This window comes from Oryctolagus cuniculus, chromosome 20 (genome assembly GCF_051225735.1).
Source record: "Oryctolagus cuniculus isolate XC-2025 breed Fujian yellow rabbit chromosome 20, ASM5122573v1, whole genome shotgun sequence".
NCBI classification, from domain to species: Eukaryota; Metazoa; Chordata; class Mammalia; order Lagomorpha; family Leporidae; genus Oryctolagus; species Oryctolagus cuniculus.
Genome location: NC_142886.1, coordinates 52,077,526 through 52,095,214, shown reverse-complemented (window position 1 = coordinate 52,095,214; position 17,689 = coordinate 52,077,526). Strand labels below are relative to the sequence as shown.

Here is a 17,689-nt window from a genome sequence, read left to right as displayed (position 1 = left end):
AGACTGAGATGAAATCAACTGCAGCAACCTGTGCACTGCTGATATAGCTGGAGGGAGAGCATGGGCGTGAGTCTGGCCTGGAGCCCCCAGGAGGAGAGGGCACCTACTGACCCAGTAAAAAAAAGTGGGGCACTCTGCTCTCAGCCAGTCCCCCCACGACACCAGCCAGCAGCCAGCTGAGAGAGGGCGAGTGCCAATCTGGGCATAAGTGGCGGCAGCAGAGCCCTTGTGCATGTGCAGACAACCGGCTGAGACGCTGCCTCCCCCCAGCAGTGCTGGCAGCAGCAGCTCGGGGAGAAGGAGAAGGTGACGTCCAGCCACCAGCTCCTGTGTGTGCATGTGCTCCAGAGATTCTAGCAGAGGGGGAGATCCAAGTTCCTCTGACTTTGAGTCTGACCGAGAGGATTGATGGGGGCTGGGCACCCAGGTAGAACTGTGAGGGTCCCCAATCTCCCAACATACCACAGGCGATGGGGACCCCACTGCCTAAGAGGAGCACCCACGTGCAGCTGGCTCTAGGAAGCAGACAGGCTAGCAGAGCAGAGTGGATCCTCTGCACCCCAGGACCAAGGGAGCCTCTGTGACTGCACGAGGGGTGCAGGGCTTTTAGCTGGGTCTCTGGGAAATCACTGTGTGCAGCCCCACATGCTCAGGGCTCCCTGATCGCCAGGGGTGGGTCATGGCCACAGGACCTGTGCTCACAGGGAGGACTGCACAGATCCTTTGGACAGTTCATATGGCTGCACAGATAAACATTAACCCACTGAGGGCTAATGCCTGGCCATTGATCACCCAGCAAGAGAGGAGGTGAGGATGAGGCCACACCAACAGAAGCGACCCTGTCCCTCCTTCTATTACCAAGAGATCCACCATGACCAACGTGGGTGTCACCCTGGACACTTGCCACACCCTGGAGCACTGACCAGAGCTCCTTGGCCACACCCAGCACACACCTCTGGTGTTCACTGGAAGTCAGATATTCCATTACGCCACACAGGCATAGTTCAAAGATAAAAGCCATCAGAGGAAAAATGAACACTTATCTCCATAAATGCCTAAAAGTAAATGCATAAATTCAAGAAACAAGAATGACCCCCCAAAGGAACACAAAAACACTTCAATATTAGAATGTGAACATGAAGAGATTGATGAAATGCCTGAAATTGAATTCAAAAGATTAATCAGAAGCAATGAGAAGCAAATCCATGAATTAAAGAAATCCATACTTGACATGATTGAAAAATTTTCCCATGAAATTGAGATCTAAAAGAGAAATCAAAATGAAATATTAGAAATGAAGAATTCAGTAGTTCAAATAAAAAATGCACGAGAAGCCTTAAAGACAGACTTGGTGAGGCAGAAGAAGGAATATCCAGGCTAGAAGACAAATCTTTGGAATTTTTTTCAGCAGACAGAAAAAAAAAGGAGAAATTAGAAAAATTAAAAATAGTGTTGGAGGCTGGCGCCATGGCTCAATAGGCTAATCCTCCGCCTTGCAGCGCCAGCACACCGGGTTCTAGTCCTGGTCGGGGCGCCGGATTCTGTCCCGGTTGCCCCTCTTCCAGGCCAGCTTTCTGCTGTGGCCAGGGAGTGCAGTGGAGGATGGCCCAAGTCCTTGGGCCCTGCACCCCATGGGAGACCAGGAGGAGCACCTGGCTCCTGCCTTCGGATCAGCGCAGTGCGCCGGCCACAGCGCACCAGCCGCGGCAGCCATTGGAGGGTGAAACAACAGCAAAAAAGGAAGACCTTTCTCTCTGTCTCTCTCACTGTCCACTCTGCCTGTCAAAAAAAAAATAGTGTTGGAGATTTATGGGATTCTATCAAATGACTCAACACCTGGGTCTTAGGAGTTCCTGAAGGGGTGGAAAGAGAGAATGGATTAGAAGGCCTGTCCAGTGAGATAATTACAGAAAACTTCCCCAACTTGGAGAAAGAAAGGGATGTACAAGTACAGGAAGCACGTAGAACCCCTCATAGACAGGACCAGAAAAGATCTTCACCACGACACATTGTAGTCAAACTGTCAACAGTAAAACAAAGAAAAGATTCTAAAATGTGCACGAGAGAAACGCCAGATTACTTTCAGAGGATCTCCAATTGGACTCACAGTGAACTTCTCATCAGAAACTCTACAGGTTAGGAGAGACTAGAGAGACATAGTTAAAGTCTTAAGAGAAAAAAAAAACTGTCAACCCAGAATACTGTACCCAGTAAAGCTCTCATTTATGAATGAAGGTGAAATAAACACCTTTCACAACAAACAGATATTGAAAGAATTTGTCACCACTCATCAGCCTTATATAAGATGCTTAAGGATGTGCTGCACATAGAAACAGAGAGGGCCGGCGCCGTGGCTCAATAGGCTAATCCTCCACCTTGCGGCGCCGGCACACCGGGTTCTAGTCCCGGTTGGGGCGCCGGATTCTGTCCCGGTTGCCCCTCTTCCAGGCCAGCTCTCTGCTATGGCCAGGGAGTGCAGTGGAGGATGGCCCAGGTGCTTGGGCCCTGCACCCCATGGGAGACCAGGAAAAGCACCTGGATCCTGGCTCCTGCCATCGGATCAGCACGGTGCGCCGGCTGCAGCGGCGGCCATTGGAGGGTGAACCAACGGCAAAAGGAAGACCTTTCTCTCTCTGTCTCTCTCTCACACTGTCCACTCTGCCTGTCAAAAAAAAAAATTTTTTTTAAAAAAAAAAAGAAAGAAACAGAGAAAGACAGTCATCCTTATGAACAAATGTGAAGGCAGAAAATCCCCCAGTAAAAGTATAAAGCAAATCCAAAAGTAAACAATAGGAATATCTATGGGAAAATGGCAGGGCCAAATCGTTACTTATCAATAGTAACCTTGACTGGACTCTAAACGCTCCAATTAAAAGACAACACGTTGGCTGAGTAGATTAAAAAATAAGACCCATCTATTTGCTGCCTATAAGAAACACACCTCACCAACAAAGATACACGCAGGCTGAAAATGAAAGGCTGGAAAAAGTTATTCCATGCTAATGGAAAGCAAAAAAGGGCAAGTGTAGCCGTCCTAATATCAGACAAAATAGACTTCAACACGCAAACAGCTAGAAGAGATGAGGAAGGCAGGCACTGTGCAGTGATCAGGGATCTATTCAGCAGGGAGGTGTGGCTATGCTGAGTTTATATGCATCTGACACAAGGGTGCTGGGCTATCTGAAAGAACTGTTAATAGATCTAAAGAGAGATATAGACTCCAAAACAATAGTAGTGGGGGACTTCAATACCTCACTTTCAGCAATGTAGATCAACCAGACAGAAAATCAACAAAGCTAATCAACACTATAGACCAAATGGGCCTAACTGATATCTGCAGAACTAATCACCCCACAGTTGCAGAACACATTCTTCTCATCACTGCATGGAGCTCAAGGCTCCTGGAAGGATCTCACGGGGACGCCGCTGTGGGCTGCGGGTCAGGGGTCCCGGGACCCCGTGGGCCCCAGAGCTGCAACCAGCAGGGGAAGGGCAGCAGCACAGACACCCTCAAACTACACCACTCTGATGGAAGTGTGACCTTGAGCGAGGCCACTAAACAGAGCTAATCTGGAAAAAAATCTCTCTCCCAACCAGACTCTCTCCCTACTCCCTCCCACCACCATGCGCAGGCAGTACTGAGACCCACAGGACAGGGTCCCAGTGACCCAGCAGGGAGACAGCAAGGGCCACTCCTGCCTCAGGATCCCACCTGGCAGCCAGGGACTGAGGCCTGCCCGGGTCCAGTCAAGCACAGGGCCGGTGGTCAGCAGTCTGGCTGGAGGGGTAGCTGGCTGGAGGACTTCTCTGTGAGGTTTCAAGCACAGGTACAAAGAAGGCACGGGGAGTGCTGGCTTTCTGCTAGAGAAAGAACACTATGGAACAAGAAGTAGGATTCCAGCCCCCGGCCGGAGGCAACGTCCCCTTGTGCTTCCTGCCTGGGACAGGGCCATGGGTTCCCACGAGACCCACTCCCCAGGACTGCGTGGGCCTGGAAAAGCAGGAAGCCGCCTTGGCAGGGGATTTGGAGTTAGCCCAGGAGCCTGGGAAGTAGCTGTGGAAGTCATCACACTGGCGAATCTCAGGCAATGAAATGCCACAGGGCTGTCCTCAGGGTCACTCTGCTGGGGCCGAACTTTACCAGGGGCAGAGTTACCCATTGCTGCCCCAATGGCCTTGCTGGCCCTAACAGACAGCAGCGCTGGGGGTCCTGGGGCGTCACAGCTGCTGACCTGGACACAGGTCGTGTCCCCGGGGACATCCAGGGCTGCGGGAAAGCTTGAGCAGAACTGCCCCGGGTCTCGCCATCCTGGTCACCCATGTACTTCTAGAGCATTCTGAGCCAGGGACAGGCTACTCTCAGTGTGGCTGGGTGGTGATGTTCACCAGGCGTGGGGCTCCCAGTGGCACCCGTGCACCCACCCATGGCACCTCGGGGGCTGTGCAGAGCTGGGCGGCCCAGCCAGAAGGACTGAGCCCAGAAGGCCGGCGCTGGCTGAGACTACGCTGGCGACAGAAGCAGCCGGGAGAGACTTGCCACTTAGGACAAGTCGTGGAGAGACAGCAGTCGGAAGGGCGTGCTCACCATACCCAGGGGTCACTGGGTCGTTTGCAGGCTTTCCTATAGGACGATGGGTAGAACCTGGGCAGTGAATGTGGCTGGGGAACAGCTGGGGGCAGGTCTGTTGGCTCAGAGGACCCCCATGCCAGCAGTGGCTGGAAATTAGAACGGGGGAGGAGGGGCTGTCGTTCCGGCCTAGCGGGTAAACCTGCCGTGCCGGCATCCCATATAGGTGTCAGCTGGAGTCCTGGCTGTTCCACTTCTGACCCAGCTCCCTGCTGATCAGGGAAGGGGGAAGCAGCGGAGGACGTCCAAGTGCTTGGGCCCCCGCACTCACGTGGGAGACCCAGAAGAAGCTCCTGGCTTCAGCCTGGCCCAGCCCTGGCCGTTGTGGCCATTTGGGGAGTGAACCAGTGGATGGAAGGGCTCTCTTTCTGTCTCTTCCTCTCTCTCAATCGCTCTATAATTCTGTCTTTCAAATAAATAAAATAAATCTTTAGAAAAAGTACACAAGAACGGGAAGCCCAGCTGGAACAAGGACCACGTCCCTGGACGCTGGCCAGGGCGGTCCCTGCAACCAGTGGCAGAGGACCTGGCTGGGCCGCGTTTCGCTATTTTGTTGAAAGTAAACGTGGAGGCCATGACTCGGATCCAGAGCTGAGCTTTCTAAGCCGGGTGTGGAAGACACGGCCTGGCTCCTGCTTGCCGCTAATAGCAAGATGTGAGAGGAGGGAAACAAATTAACTAGAAAACTGCTAGGCAAAGACGCACTGCGCGTGAGGAGTGGGGAAATTCTCAGCCTGTCTGGGGACAGAGCCACTGGCATGGCTGCACAGCCATTGGCAAAGAGATGGCAGAGGGGACACTGGCTCCAGCCTGGCATCTTGGCAAAGCCAGGACAAAGAGGGGCAGGAGGCTGCCTGGGAGACATCTGCGGGCTGTGCCAGGAGACATGTGGGTGGGTTGAGGGCGCTCATGGGTTACATGGGAGCCTGATGGTGGAGGCTGGCAGGGAAGAACAAATGAAGGAGGGAGCACTTTGAGGCCAGAGCCAAGATGCAGAGGTTGCCACTGTCCTGCGGGGCCAAGGTCAGAGCAACGAGACTGCAATGCCCTCCAGCCTCAGGACCTGCCAGGCGCTGAACGCCTCGGGACCCGGACGCCTGTCTGCCCCCAACCTCTCCCCTGGCCACTGGGAACTGCCCCCACTGCTGCTGTCACAGGAGGAATTCGCTTCAGCGTGAACCACGCCCTCCCGCTGAGTCTCACGCACCCCCGGTGCAGGCAGTCCGGCCCCACCTGGAAGGTGCACTGACTGAAGACACTGCAAGGGGTGAGAGCATTTCTCAGGAAAGAGCCCTGAGTTTAGAAGGCCAGAGAGCAGAGGGCTGAGGGCTGCCTTGCGCTGCAACCCATGGAAACACAGGCTTAGCAGATGTTCAAGCTCCGGGAGTCTACACTGGGTGAGGGCAGGCGTCCAGCCTGACATGGCCCCCACAGACGCGCCCACAGGTGACGCCAGATGGGGACGGTCAAGGATCGGGGGATCCTACATGCCCAGGGGCACCAAGACAGCCAGGAGAGCACCAGAGGCCACAAGAGAGGCCTGGGACAGTCTCCCTGCTGACATCCAGAGCCCAGGCCCCACTTGGCAGAGCTGGCTGAGAACACGTCTCTGCGGTGGAAGCTGCCCCGTCCTGGGTGTTGCTCGGCGGGCTAAGCCGACTGACGCGGGGCGGGCCAGGCCATCGGCCCCACGGCCTGCAGCTTCCTCCCCAGCCCAGGCTGCGTGGGCTCCTGGCTGAACTGGCCGCTCACTGAGCTCTCACCCCCCCACCCAGCAGCAGGCCGGGCGGTGCTGCCATGAGCTCCATTCCCACCACACGAGCGACAGCCCGGGCAGCGCCCCAGGCCCACGGGGCGTTTGCTGTGCGGCTCGCACTCGCTGCTCAGGGCCAGCGCAGGGTGCAGCAGGGACTCACCAACCCGCCCCGACTCGGCTGGCACGTTTACTGGAGGCCTCTGAGCCTGACCGTGGCAGTGGGGCCCGAGCAGGCTCCAGGCTGCCCCCTGCACCCTGGGCTTGCCGCTCCGGGACCCCTGGTGGGCACCTTCCCAGATGTGCTCCCACCGTGCCTCCTTGGGGCTCTGGGCTCACGCGGTCACTCTCCGCCTTCTCTCCTCCCGTCTCCTGCCTCCTCCCAGCCCTTTCCTGCCTCCCTATGGCCCCATCTAGCTCTGCCCTCTCTAGAGCCTCTACCTGGAAGGAATCTGCTGTTGGACCAAGACACTACCCGCAGCACAGGTGGGCGCCTTGCACTGTGCTAGGCCCTCCCCGCACAGCATCAGGGCCCTAGTCTCTGGAGGCTGCTGCTGTCTCTGGGGCTGGCATCAGGCGCACCCTGCACCCTGCACCCTGAGGAAACTCAGGCCTGCCCGCTCCAGGCCTGTCCCCTCAGCCCCTGGGCCCTGCCAGCTGCTCCTCTCCCCTACCTGGACCCCAGCCCTTGGCAGCCCCCACTGAGGCCCTGAGTGGACCCCCGCTGCCCCAGATCCCCATAAGCTCCTGGTACAGAACACGTCCCTGGACCTGAGAGCCACAGCCCATCAGGTTCCCCAGAGTGGCCACCCCAGGGGCCTTCCTTGTCCAGGGTCTCCTCTCCCAGTAGCCACCCATGCCCCTCGCCTGTGAGCTGGGCAGGGCTCCCAGCCCCAGGGGAGGTCACCTGGGCTGTCCTGAGGGCGAGCAGCCTGGAGAGAGGGACGCCAGGGCTCAGGGGAGAGGCTCAGGCACAGAGAGGTCTGAGTCCTCAGAGAAGGAGGCAGGGCACAGGGACCCTGGCAGAGCAACAGTGCTGGTCGGGCACCTGCCTCACCCAGCCCCCACCAGCACCTCCTCCTGCCTGGGGCCTGCACCCCACACCCAGAAACCCCCAGCAGAAAAGGGAACTTGAGGAGGCCCCGTGCCACCCGTTTCAATCCCGTTCTTAGTGTACATGGAGGGGCAACCAGAACTGCCTCTCCTGGGAGGGCAGCTGCGGTGGCAGAGCCTGGGGCCACCCTGGGAAGGGCTCCGAGCACAAACACCAGGGCTCCGGGAGGGTGGGGACAGACGGTGTTGGGGCACCCAACAGGCACAGGTAGGGGGAGGGGCTAGAGAGAGACCACCCCTCCCGGAAGGCCCAGGCCTGGGCATGGACAACGACACACACAGGCCAGTAAAGCAGCCCAAGAGTGCCTCCAGCATCAGGAAGAGGCCTGAGGCCAGGCTGACCCACGCCCGACACAGCACCGAGCCTGCTAGGGCTGGACCGGCAGAGCGCAGGTGTTGCCGTGGACGGCCTGGGCTGAGATGAGGACAATACAGGGGAGGGAGGGAGACCCACAGGCCAAGGGTCCTACCCAGGCCAAGGTGGCACCCTCAGTCCAGGGTAGCATCTGAGGTGGTGGCCGGAGGGCCTGGTCCCAGCTGGGCCAGGGCAGCAGGTGAGCTGGGAGCAGAGCAGGCGAGGCAGGCCACGCAGAGCCAGCTGACAGAGAAAGGAGTGCCAGCTTGGTGGGGGTGGAGCCCGGGACTGACGGGGAGGGAAAGGGAAAAACGCAGGAGACCAGGGCGGATGGAGAGCTCAGGGTAGGGAGTTCTTTCCGGAGGCATCCAGGAAATCTGTCTACCCTCACTGGGGCCAGCAGAGCGCAGGTGGGATGGGGGCATGGGGCAGGAGATCCAGCAGAGTGGGGGGCATCTGGCAGAACCCCCAGACCTGGAAGAATGGGAGGGGATGCGTAGAGAGCCCTGAGCTTATCTGAGAAGGCACAGGCAGGAGCGGTGCTCTGGTGAGGGGACCTGGCTGCACACCGGCCAAATGCCAGAAGACAGAACGAGACCACTTGGCAGAGAGGGTAGCACCAGAGGGACAGCGGTGAAAGGTCAGAGACCACGTGAGCAGGGGCTATGACAGGACTGGACGGGCAGGAGCAAGCATCCAGCATGAGTGCAGAAGCCAGGCACAGAACAGCTACAGGTGAGCAGGGGCAGGTGGGAGGGCTGGAAAGACAGGGGCAGCTCCAGGAGTCCATGGGCAGGGGAGAGCAGCTACAGGTGAGCAGGGGCAGCTGGGAGGGCTGGATGGGCAGGGGCAGCTCCAGGAGCCAAAAACCAGGCACAGAACAGCTACAGGTGAGCAGGCACAGGTGGGAGGGCTGGACGGGCAGGGGCAGCTCCAGGAGTCCACAGGCAGGGGAGAGCAGCTACAGGTGAGCAGGGGCAGCTGGGAGGGCTGGATGGTCAAGGACAGCTCCAGGAGTCCAGGGGTCATAGGAGAGCAGCTACCGGTGAGCAGGGGTAGCTGGGAGGGCTGGATGGGCAGGGGCAGCTCCAGGAGTCTGCGGCCAGGGGAGAGCAGCTACAGGTGAGCAGGGGCAGCTGGGAGGGCTGGATGGGCAGGGGCAGCTCCAGGAGTCCGTGGCCAGGGGAGAGCAGCTAACAGTGAGCAGAGGCAGCTGGGAGGGCAGGGGCAGCTCCAGGGGCCCAGAGGCCAGACACAGAGCAGCTACCGGTGAGCAGGGGCAGCTGGGAGGGCTGGATGGGCAGGGGCAGCTCCAGGAGCCAAAAACTGGGCACAGAGCAGCTACCGGTGAGCAGGGGCAGGTGGGAGGGCTGGATGGGCAGGGGCAGCTCCAGGAGCCAAAAACTGGGCACAGAGCAGCTACCGGTGAGCAGGGGCAGGTGGGAGGGCTGGATGGGCAGGGGCAGCTCCAGGAGTCTGCGGCCAGGGTAGAGCAGCTACCAGTGAGCAGGGGCAGCTGGGAGGGCTGAATGGGTTAGGGACAGGTCCAGGATTCCAGGGGCCAGGGACAGAGCAGCTACCAATGAGCAGGGGCAGCTGGGAGGGCTGGACGGGCAGGGGCAGCTCCAGGAGCCCAGAGGTCATAGCAGAGCAGCTACCAGTGAGCAGGAGCAGCTGGGAGGGCTTTATGGACAAGGGCAGCTCCAGGAGCCCAGAGGCCAGGCACAGAGCAGCTACCAGTGAGCAAGGGCAGCTGGGAGGGCTGGATGGGCAGGGACAGCCCTAGGAGACAAGGGGCCAGGCACAGAGCAGCTACCAGTGAGCAAGGGCAGCTGGGAGGGCTGGATGGGCAGGGACAGCCCTAGGAGACAAGGGGCCAGGCACAGAGCAGCTACCAGTGAGCAGGGGCAGGTGGGAGGGCTGGATGGGCAGGGGCAGCTCCAGGAGTCCGCGGCCAGGGTAGAGCAGCTACCAGTGAGCAGGGGCAGCTGGGAGGGCAGGGGCAGCTCCAGGAGCCCAGAGGCCAGGGACAGAGCAGCTACCAATGAGCAGGAGCAGCTGGGAGGGCTGAATGGGTTAGGGACAGGTCCAGGAGTCCAGGGGCCAGGGACAGAGCAGCTACCGGTGAGCAGGGGCAGGTGGGAGGGCTGGACGGGCAGGGGCAGCTCCAGGAGCCCAGAGGTCATAGCAGAGCAGCTACCAGTGAGCAGGGGCAGGTGGGAGGGCTTTATGGACAAGGGCAGCTCCAGGCGCCCAGAGGCCAGGCACAGAGCAGCTACCAGTGAGCAGGAGCAGCTGGGAGGGCTGGATGGGCAGGGGCAGCTCCAGGAGCCAAAAACCAGGCACAGAGCAGCTACCGGTGAGCAGGGGCAGCTGGGAGGGCTGGATGGGCAGGGCAGCTCCAGGAGCCAAAAACCGGGCACAGAGCAGCTACCGGTGAGCAGGGGCAGGTGGGAGGGCTGGATGGGCAGGGGCAGCTCCAGGAGTCCGCAGCCAGGGTAGAGCAGCTACCAGTGAGCAGGGGCAGCTGGGAGGGCTGGATGGGCAGGGCCAGCTCCAGGAGTCCAGAGGCCAGGCACAGAGCAGCTACCGGTGAGCAGGGGAAGGTGGGAGGGCTGGATGGGCAGGGCAGCTCCAGGAGCCCAGGGGCCAGGGACAGAGCAGCTACCAGTGAGCAGGGGCAGCTGGGAGGGCTGGATGGGCAGGGCAGCTCCAGGAGCCCAGAGGCCAGACACAGAGCAGCTACCGGTGAGCAGGGGCAGGTGGGAGGGCTGGATGGGCAGGGGCAGCTCCAGGAGTCCGCGGCCAGGGTAGAGCAGCTACCAGTGAGCAGGGGCAGCTGGAAGGGCAGGGGCAGCTCCAGGGGCCCAGAGGCCAGGGACAGAGCAGCTACCAATGAGCAGGAGCAGCTGGGAGGGCTGAATGGGTTAGGGACAGGTCCAGGAGTCCAGGGGCCAGGGACAGAGCAGATACCGGTGAGCAGGGGCAGCTGGGAGGGCTTTATGGACAAGGGCAGCTCCAAGAGCCCAGAGACCAGGGACAGAGCAGCTACCGGTGAGCAGGGGCAGCTGGGAGGGCTAGATGGGCAGGGGCAGCTCCAGGTGCCCAGGGGTCATAGCAGAGCAGCTACCAGTGAGCAGGAGCAGCTGGGAGGGCTGGATGGGCAGGGGCCAGGGACAGAGCAGCTACAGAGCAGGGGCAGGTGTGAGGGCTGGACAGACAGGGACAGCCCTAGGAGACAAGGGGCCAGGGACAGAGCAGCTACCGGTGAGCAGGAGCAGCTGGGAGGGCTGGATGGGCAGGGACAGGTCCAGGAGTCCAGGGGCCAGGGACAGAGCATACAGGTGAGCAGGAGCAGCTGGGAGGGCTGAATGGGCAGGGACTGGTCCAGGAGTCCAGGGGCCAGGGACAGAGCATACAGGTGAGCAGGGGCAGCTGGGAGGCAGCAGGGTCAGGGCAGCCCTGGGAGATGCTGAGTGAGGGTGAGTGTCCGGATGTCCTAGGCTGGAGCAGGAGCTGAGCAGCTGCTCAGAAGGGGCAGCTGAGGCTCAGGCAGCCCAGGTGGCCTCTCCCTTGGGAGCAGTGGCGACCAGTGGGGGACAGCTGGATGGAGCTCAGGGAGCCAGGCCCCGCTCACAGGTGGGTCTAGAAGTTTCCGAGAGAGAGAGAAGCTGCGGTAGAGAGAGACCCAGAGCTGCTCCGAGAGGCGGCCCTGGGCAGGAAAGGGCCCGAGAGATGCCGCTCACCAAGGATCTCTGTGAGCTGCAGTTCATGGGTCCGGGTGTGGCAGTGTTGGTGGCTGGTGGGACCACGGCACAGGAGGGCACCCACGCCAAAGCAGCTGGAGGTACAGGGGCAGCTGTCCAGGGCCCAGAGCCAGCGGATCAGCACCCGAGCGAAGCTTACTTGTTGGGGGCGGGCAGGTCTAAGGGCACCTGCCAGGTGTGGGGGCTGGGCTGACTCAGCAGGAGCCTTCTAGAAGGAAAGCTCTGGAGAAGGTGGGGGCAGAGGGCGGGAAAGGCCTGTGAGGAGGCGGGTGGTGGGCAGGGCCACTGGGAAGGGAGGGCTGGGGGTGACACTCAGGTTGGCACTGGGGAGGACCTGAGGAGGCAGGTGCCAGGCACAGAGCTGAACCTGGGCAGGGCAGGGGCAGGTAACAAGAAGGATTCTCCTTGGAGCCTGGTCCAGGGTGGTCCAGGGCGGTCCAGGGCCTGGGGTTTGCAAGCTGGGCTGTGACAGGGCCTCTCTCCCCAGGGGCAAGCAGCAAAGCCTGGGCACAGAGCCCAAAGCCCCCACACAGAGAAGCTCCCCAGGGCAGGGCCTGCAGGGCTTGGGGGACCTTCTTGGAGCAGGCAGAGGACAGAGGCATGAGATCAGCCTCCCAGAGGCTGGAATGATAGGTCCAGCAGGAGGGGCCCACATGGGCTCTGGTTAGCAGGAGAAAACGGCCCCCAGGTCCCCATGGCCACCACGCACCGACTGCTGGTGAAGCTTTGGGTGGCAGACGAGAGCCACATGGGCAGCTGCTCCTGTCACTCTCTGGGAGTGCATCGAGGGGCAAGACTGGCCAGGTGGCCTCCTGACGCCCTCAGGCCCAGACTGTAGACCTGCCTGGCCCCTGCCAAGGTCAGGGGTCCTCCAGGGCAGGGGTCACATTGTGCCCCTTCTCTTGCAGGGCAACCTAAGGCTCCATCAGTCTTCCCACTGGCCCCCTGCTGCGGGGACACACCCAGCTCCACGGTGACCCTGGGCTGCCTGGTCAAAGGCTACCTCCCGGAGCCAGTGACCGTGACCTGGAACTCGGGCACCCTCACCAATGGGGTACGCACCTTCCCGTCCGTCCGGCAGTCCTCAGGCCTCTACTCGCTGAGCAGCGTGGTGAGCGTGACCTCAAGCAGCCAGCCCGTCACCTGCAACGTGGCCCACCCAGCCACCAACACCAAAGTGGACAAGACCGTTGGTGAGAGCACAGGAGGTGGGGTCCACAGGACACGAGGCCGGGGCAGGTGCTCCTGCCTGTACTGCCCCTGAAGGCCACTGTGCACTCCTGGGCACACAGCGGGGCTCTTGGCCCCCTGGCCCAGAGGAGCCTGGCCCTGACCTGAGTCCACCCCAATAGCCAGCCTCTGCAGGCCCCAGTAACCCCAGTCTTCTTTCTCTGCAGCGCCCTCGACATGCAGCAAGCCCACGTGCCCACGTGAGTCCCATTAGCCTCACCCTCTAGCCCCAGCCCGGGGAGCCCCACCCCAGGGTGCCCCCCAGGTGTTGACTCTTCCCCGTCTCTCCCACTGCAGCCCCTGAACTCCTGGGGGGACCGTCTGTCTTCATCTTCCCCCCAAAACCCAAGGACACCCTCATGATCTCACGCACCCCCGAGGTCACATGCGTGGTGGTGGACGTGAGCCAGGATGACCCCGAGGTGCAGTTCACATGGTACATAAACAACGAGCAGGTGCGCACCGCCCGGCCGCCGCTACGGGAGCAGCAGTTCAACAGCACGATCCGCGTGGTCAGCACCCTCCCCATCACGCACCAGGACTGGCTGAGGGGCAAGGAGTTCAAGTGCAAAGTCCACAACAAGGCACTCCCGGCCCCCATCGAGAAAACCATCTCCAAAGCCAGAGGTGGGAGCCGCGGGCTGGGAGCAGGGCAGGCAGCTCCCACGGCCCGAGGCCTCCGCCCGGGAGTGACCCTGTGCTGTCCGCTGTCCCCACAGGGCAGCCCCTGGAGCCGAAGGTCTACACCATGGGCCCTCCCCGGGAGGAGCTGAGCAGCAGGTCGGTCAGCCTGACCTGCATGATCAACGGCTTCTACCCTTCCGACATCTCGGTGGAGTGGGAGAAGAACGGGAAGGCAGAGGACAACTACAAGACCACGCCGGCCGTGCTGGACAGCGACGGCTCCTACTTCCTCTACAGCAAGCTCTCAGTGCCCACGAGTGAGTGGCAGCGGGGCGACGTCTTCACCTGCTCCGTGATGCACGAGGCCTTGCACAACCACTACACGCAGAAGTCCATCTCCCGCTCTCCGGGTAAATGAGCGCTGTGCCGGCGAGCTGCCCCTCTCCCTCCCCCCCACGCCGCAGCTGTGCACCCCGCACACAAATAAAGCACCCAGCTCTGCCCTGAGAGGCTGTCCTGATTCCTTCCAAGGCAGAGGCTTCCACTCGGGCCGGACAGGGTTGGGCGGGCGCCGTGGGCTCTGCTGTGGCCAGCAGCCAGAACGGTCAACAGTGGGACAGGGGCAGACCCACAGCACAGGGGCCTGCCAAGAACTGGGCTCAGCCGGAGTGCTGTGGCAGGTCCCCCCTTGCAGCTAGCACGTGTGTGCTGGGCAGGCAGAGGCCCCCAGGGGAGGAGCACACAGCTACCACCTCTGCAAGAGCCTGGCCTGGCGCCCAGGTCCCAGTCCACAGGGTGTGTGTACACAGAGCCTCATCTTACCACAGATGTAGGGACAGACCCACCACGCCCCTGCACCCCACCCAGCCTCGCCCCTTGTGGGACCAGGGCTACCACTCCACTCCCCCGCCCAGAGCAGCAGAAGCAGGTGGCATCCTCAGCAGAGGGACAGTCTCACCCCTCCACGGCACTGAGCCCTGACCCATCAAACAAGCCCCTCCTGCTGCACAGCACCTGTGTGCACATCACACACACACACACACACACACTGAGGCCTGACCCCATCCTGCCCTCCTGCTGCATGGCACCTGTGTGCACATCACACACACATGCACACACACACTCACACACACTGAGCCCTGACCCCATCCTGCCCTCCTGCTGCATGGCACCTGTGTGCACATCACACACACACACACACACACACACACACACTGAGCCCTGACCCCATCCTGCCCTCCTGCTGCATGGCACCTGTGCACACATCACAAACACGCCTGCCTCATACACTGGCACTCAGAAGGGGCCCCTGTACACGCATACACATGCACACACCTCACACATGGGCCCCCTACACACGCATCACACACACTCATGCACACTCCTCACACATGGCCCTCCTGCACATACATTGCACACACATGTGCACAGACCTCACAATGGGCCCCTGCACACACATTGTACACACGCATGTGCACACACTTCACACATGGGCCCCCTGCACATGCATTGCACACACAGACACACACATGTGCATTCCTCACACATTGGGGCCTTGCAAGGGATGCCCTGCACACACATTGCACATGCTCACATGTGCACACACCCCACACTGGAGCCTTGCATAGGGCCCCCTGTACACACATCATGCATACACACACACCTCACACAAGGGGCCCCCTACATACGCAAAACACACACACACACATGCACACACCTCATACACGGGCCCCCTACACACATCACACACACACACACACACACGTATGCATGCCTCACACACAGACCTTGCAAGGGGCCCCCTGCACATGCATCAAACACATATGCACATGTTTCACACACACGGTCCCCTACACACACTGCACACGCACACATGTGTACATGCTTCACACACTGGGGCCTTGCATGGGGTCCCCTGCATAGCATAGCACCCAGAGCCACGCCAGGTGCCTGGGCACATGGACACTGGTGCACACACAGCACCCAAGCCCAGCTCTCCCATCCAAGGGGCACCAGCACCCCCCACTCACGAGCACCCTGAATTCCTGCTCCCCACAAGCGAACGTGCACCCTACCTCTCCAGACGTCCCTTTCCTGTGGCCACTCCCATAGGTATTGGCGAGACCCTCCCTTGACCCTTGGGCCTGGTCACCCAGGGGACAGGAGAGGGCCAAGTTGGGCCACAGTACCACTGCCCAGCAGGGGTGAGGCAAGCAGAGGGTGGGTCTGTGAGGCGTCTGGCCAGCCGTGCTGGGGCCCAGGTGGGGAGCAGCTGGGTGGCTGAGGTGGCTTCCTTGCAGGTGGTTGGGGGGAGCTGGCCCCACAAGTGCCACTGCCCAGCACTGTCCAGTGCTTCCCCCTGAACCTCCCGGCCACCCATCCCCAGCTGCAGCCGCAGAGGGAGTGCCCCTCGGCCTCCTCGGCAAGACGCACGCTGACTGCCCCTCCCCATCCAGAGCTGCAGCTGGACGAGAGCTGTGCCGAGGCCCAGGACGGGGAGCTGGACGGGCTGTGGACCACCATCACCATCTTCATCTCCCTCTTCCTGCTCAGCGTGTGCTACAGCGCCACAGTCACCCTCTTCAAGGTGGGTGCTGCACCCGGCACGGGTGGGCTGGGGGCCAGGGGCGGGGGCCGGGGGCCAGGCCCTCCTCACCCCGCGCCGCCGCTGCTGCAGGTGAAGTGGATCTTCTCGTCCGTGGTGGAGCTGAAACACACCATCGCTCCCGACTACAGGAACATGATCGGGCAGGGGGCCTAGGCCCTTCGTTCTCACAGCCTGCCTCCCTGGCCAGCAGGAGCCCCCGCCTCCGCCTCGGACCCCATGGCTCTCTGCTCTGGCCGCTCCGGACCCCTCCGCCTCGGGAGAAGCGCGCAGCTGATGCCTGCCGGCCCCTCCACGCAGCAGTGCGGACAGCACGCATCTGTCGTCCACCCGGCAGGACCCCACCCAGGGCCAGCCCTGACCGCCAGCCTCCTGGACTCAGGGCTCCTCTGAGAAAAGGCCCACTTGTTGGTCCCCTCAGCCCACACCCAGGCAGCCTCCGGTGGGTGCTTCCCTGGACCCCAGCCTGAGGCCTATGCTTGTTCTCCTGTGGCTCTTACTCAGAGGCCCGTGCTGGACTCCCACCCACAGGGACAGTGCCCTGCTCCAACCCTCACTGCACTGGGGGTCATGGGGCCACCTTCTGTGCAGGGGTCCTGGCTCCAAGGAGAACACTCGAAGGGCCTGCTTGGCCACCTGGCACCACGGGAGCCCCGCTGGGTAGCTTGGCAGGGACCCCTGAGTAGAGGTGGGTGCACCCAGCCAGAAAGCCTGCTGGATGGACAGGAGCCTGGCGTCCGGGCCCCAGGCAGGCAGACACGGCTTCATGGACAGGAGAGGCCAAGGAACATCAGCAAAGAGAGACAGCTGGGCCGGGCGTTCCAGCCAGACCCATCCTGCAGCCCAGCATCGGGCCCCGTGTCACTCACAGCAGGGACAGCCAGTCTGACTCGATGACCGTGAAGCCCTGCTGCCCAGGGAGCCACGACAGGCTGGCCGCCCTCACTGGACAGAGGCCCGGCTCTTTCTCGCCCATCCCTGTTTTGGACAGACACTATAACAGTCTCCAGACAAGAGGGAGACCCCATAGGAGAGGGACATGGACGCCTGCCTGGACCACTGGGGAAACCACGCAGAAATTGTTTCTGTGGCCCTAGCTGCGGTGGCTTTCTGCTGTCTTTGTTGTCTGCAGCCCCAGAGCTGTCCCGGATGTCTCTTCGTGAATGAGAATAAAGCGTCCTCAGGGAATCCTGCACCTGCAGCCCCGTTCCTGTGGCCACGCCAGGGCAGCTTCCACCGTCCACCATCCACCATCCTCCAGCCCCTGTGCAGGCCTCCCCACCCCATACTGCATGCCCCTGGCCACTCTGGTGGACAGTGTGTCCCTGGCCAATCTAGTGGGCACCATATGCCCCTTGTCACTCTGGTGGACAACGTGCACCCCTGGTCACTCTGGTGGACACCGTGCATCACTGGTCACTCTGGTGGTCATTGTGTGTCCCTGGTCACTCTGGTGGACACCATGTGCTCCTGGTCACTCTGGGGGATACCATGTGCCTCTGGTCACTCTGGTGGGCACCATGTGCCCCTGATCACTCTGGTAGACATTGTATGCTCCTGGTCACTCTGGTGGACATTGTGTGCTCCTGGTCAGTCTAGTAGACACCATGCACCC

General features: G+C 61.1%; 1 protein-coding gene across 2 annotated transcripts; it reads left to right on the top strand.

Annotated features, from left to right (window-relative positions):
• Window positions 1-7,750: 7,750 nt before the first annotated feature.
• On the top strand, window positions 7,751-13,976 carry LOC100009097 (Ig gamma chain C region). 2 transcript variants are annotated; one of them, XM_089322793.1, is made up of 5 exons: window positions 7,751-8,583; window positions 12,524-12,808; window positions 13,013-13,045; window positions 13,143-13,472; window positions 13,565-13,976. In XM_089322793.1, exons 1-5 carry the CDS (start codon window positions 8,514-8,516, stop codon window positions 13,885-13,887), a joined length of 1,041 nt encoding a protein of 346 aa, XP_089178919.1. In that variant the 5' UTR covers window positions 7,751-8,513; the 3' UTR covers window positions 13,888-13,976. The 2 variants fall into 2 exon arrangements, with proteins under 2 accessions (XP_089178919.1, XP_089178920.1); XM_089322794.1 differs by having other exon boundaries at window positions 7,764-8,047.
• The last annotated feature ends 3,713 nt before the right edge of the window (window positions 13,977-17,689 follow it).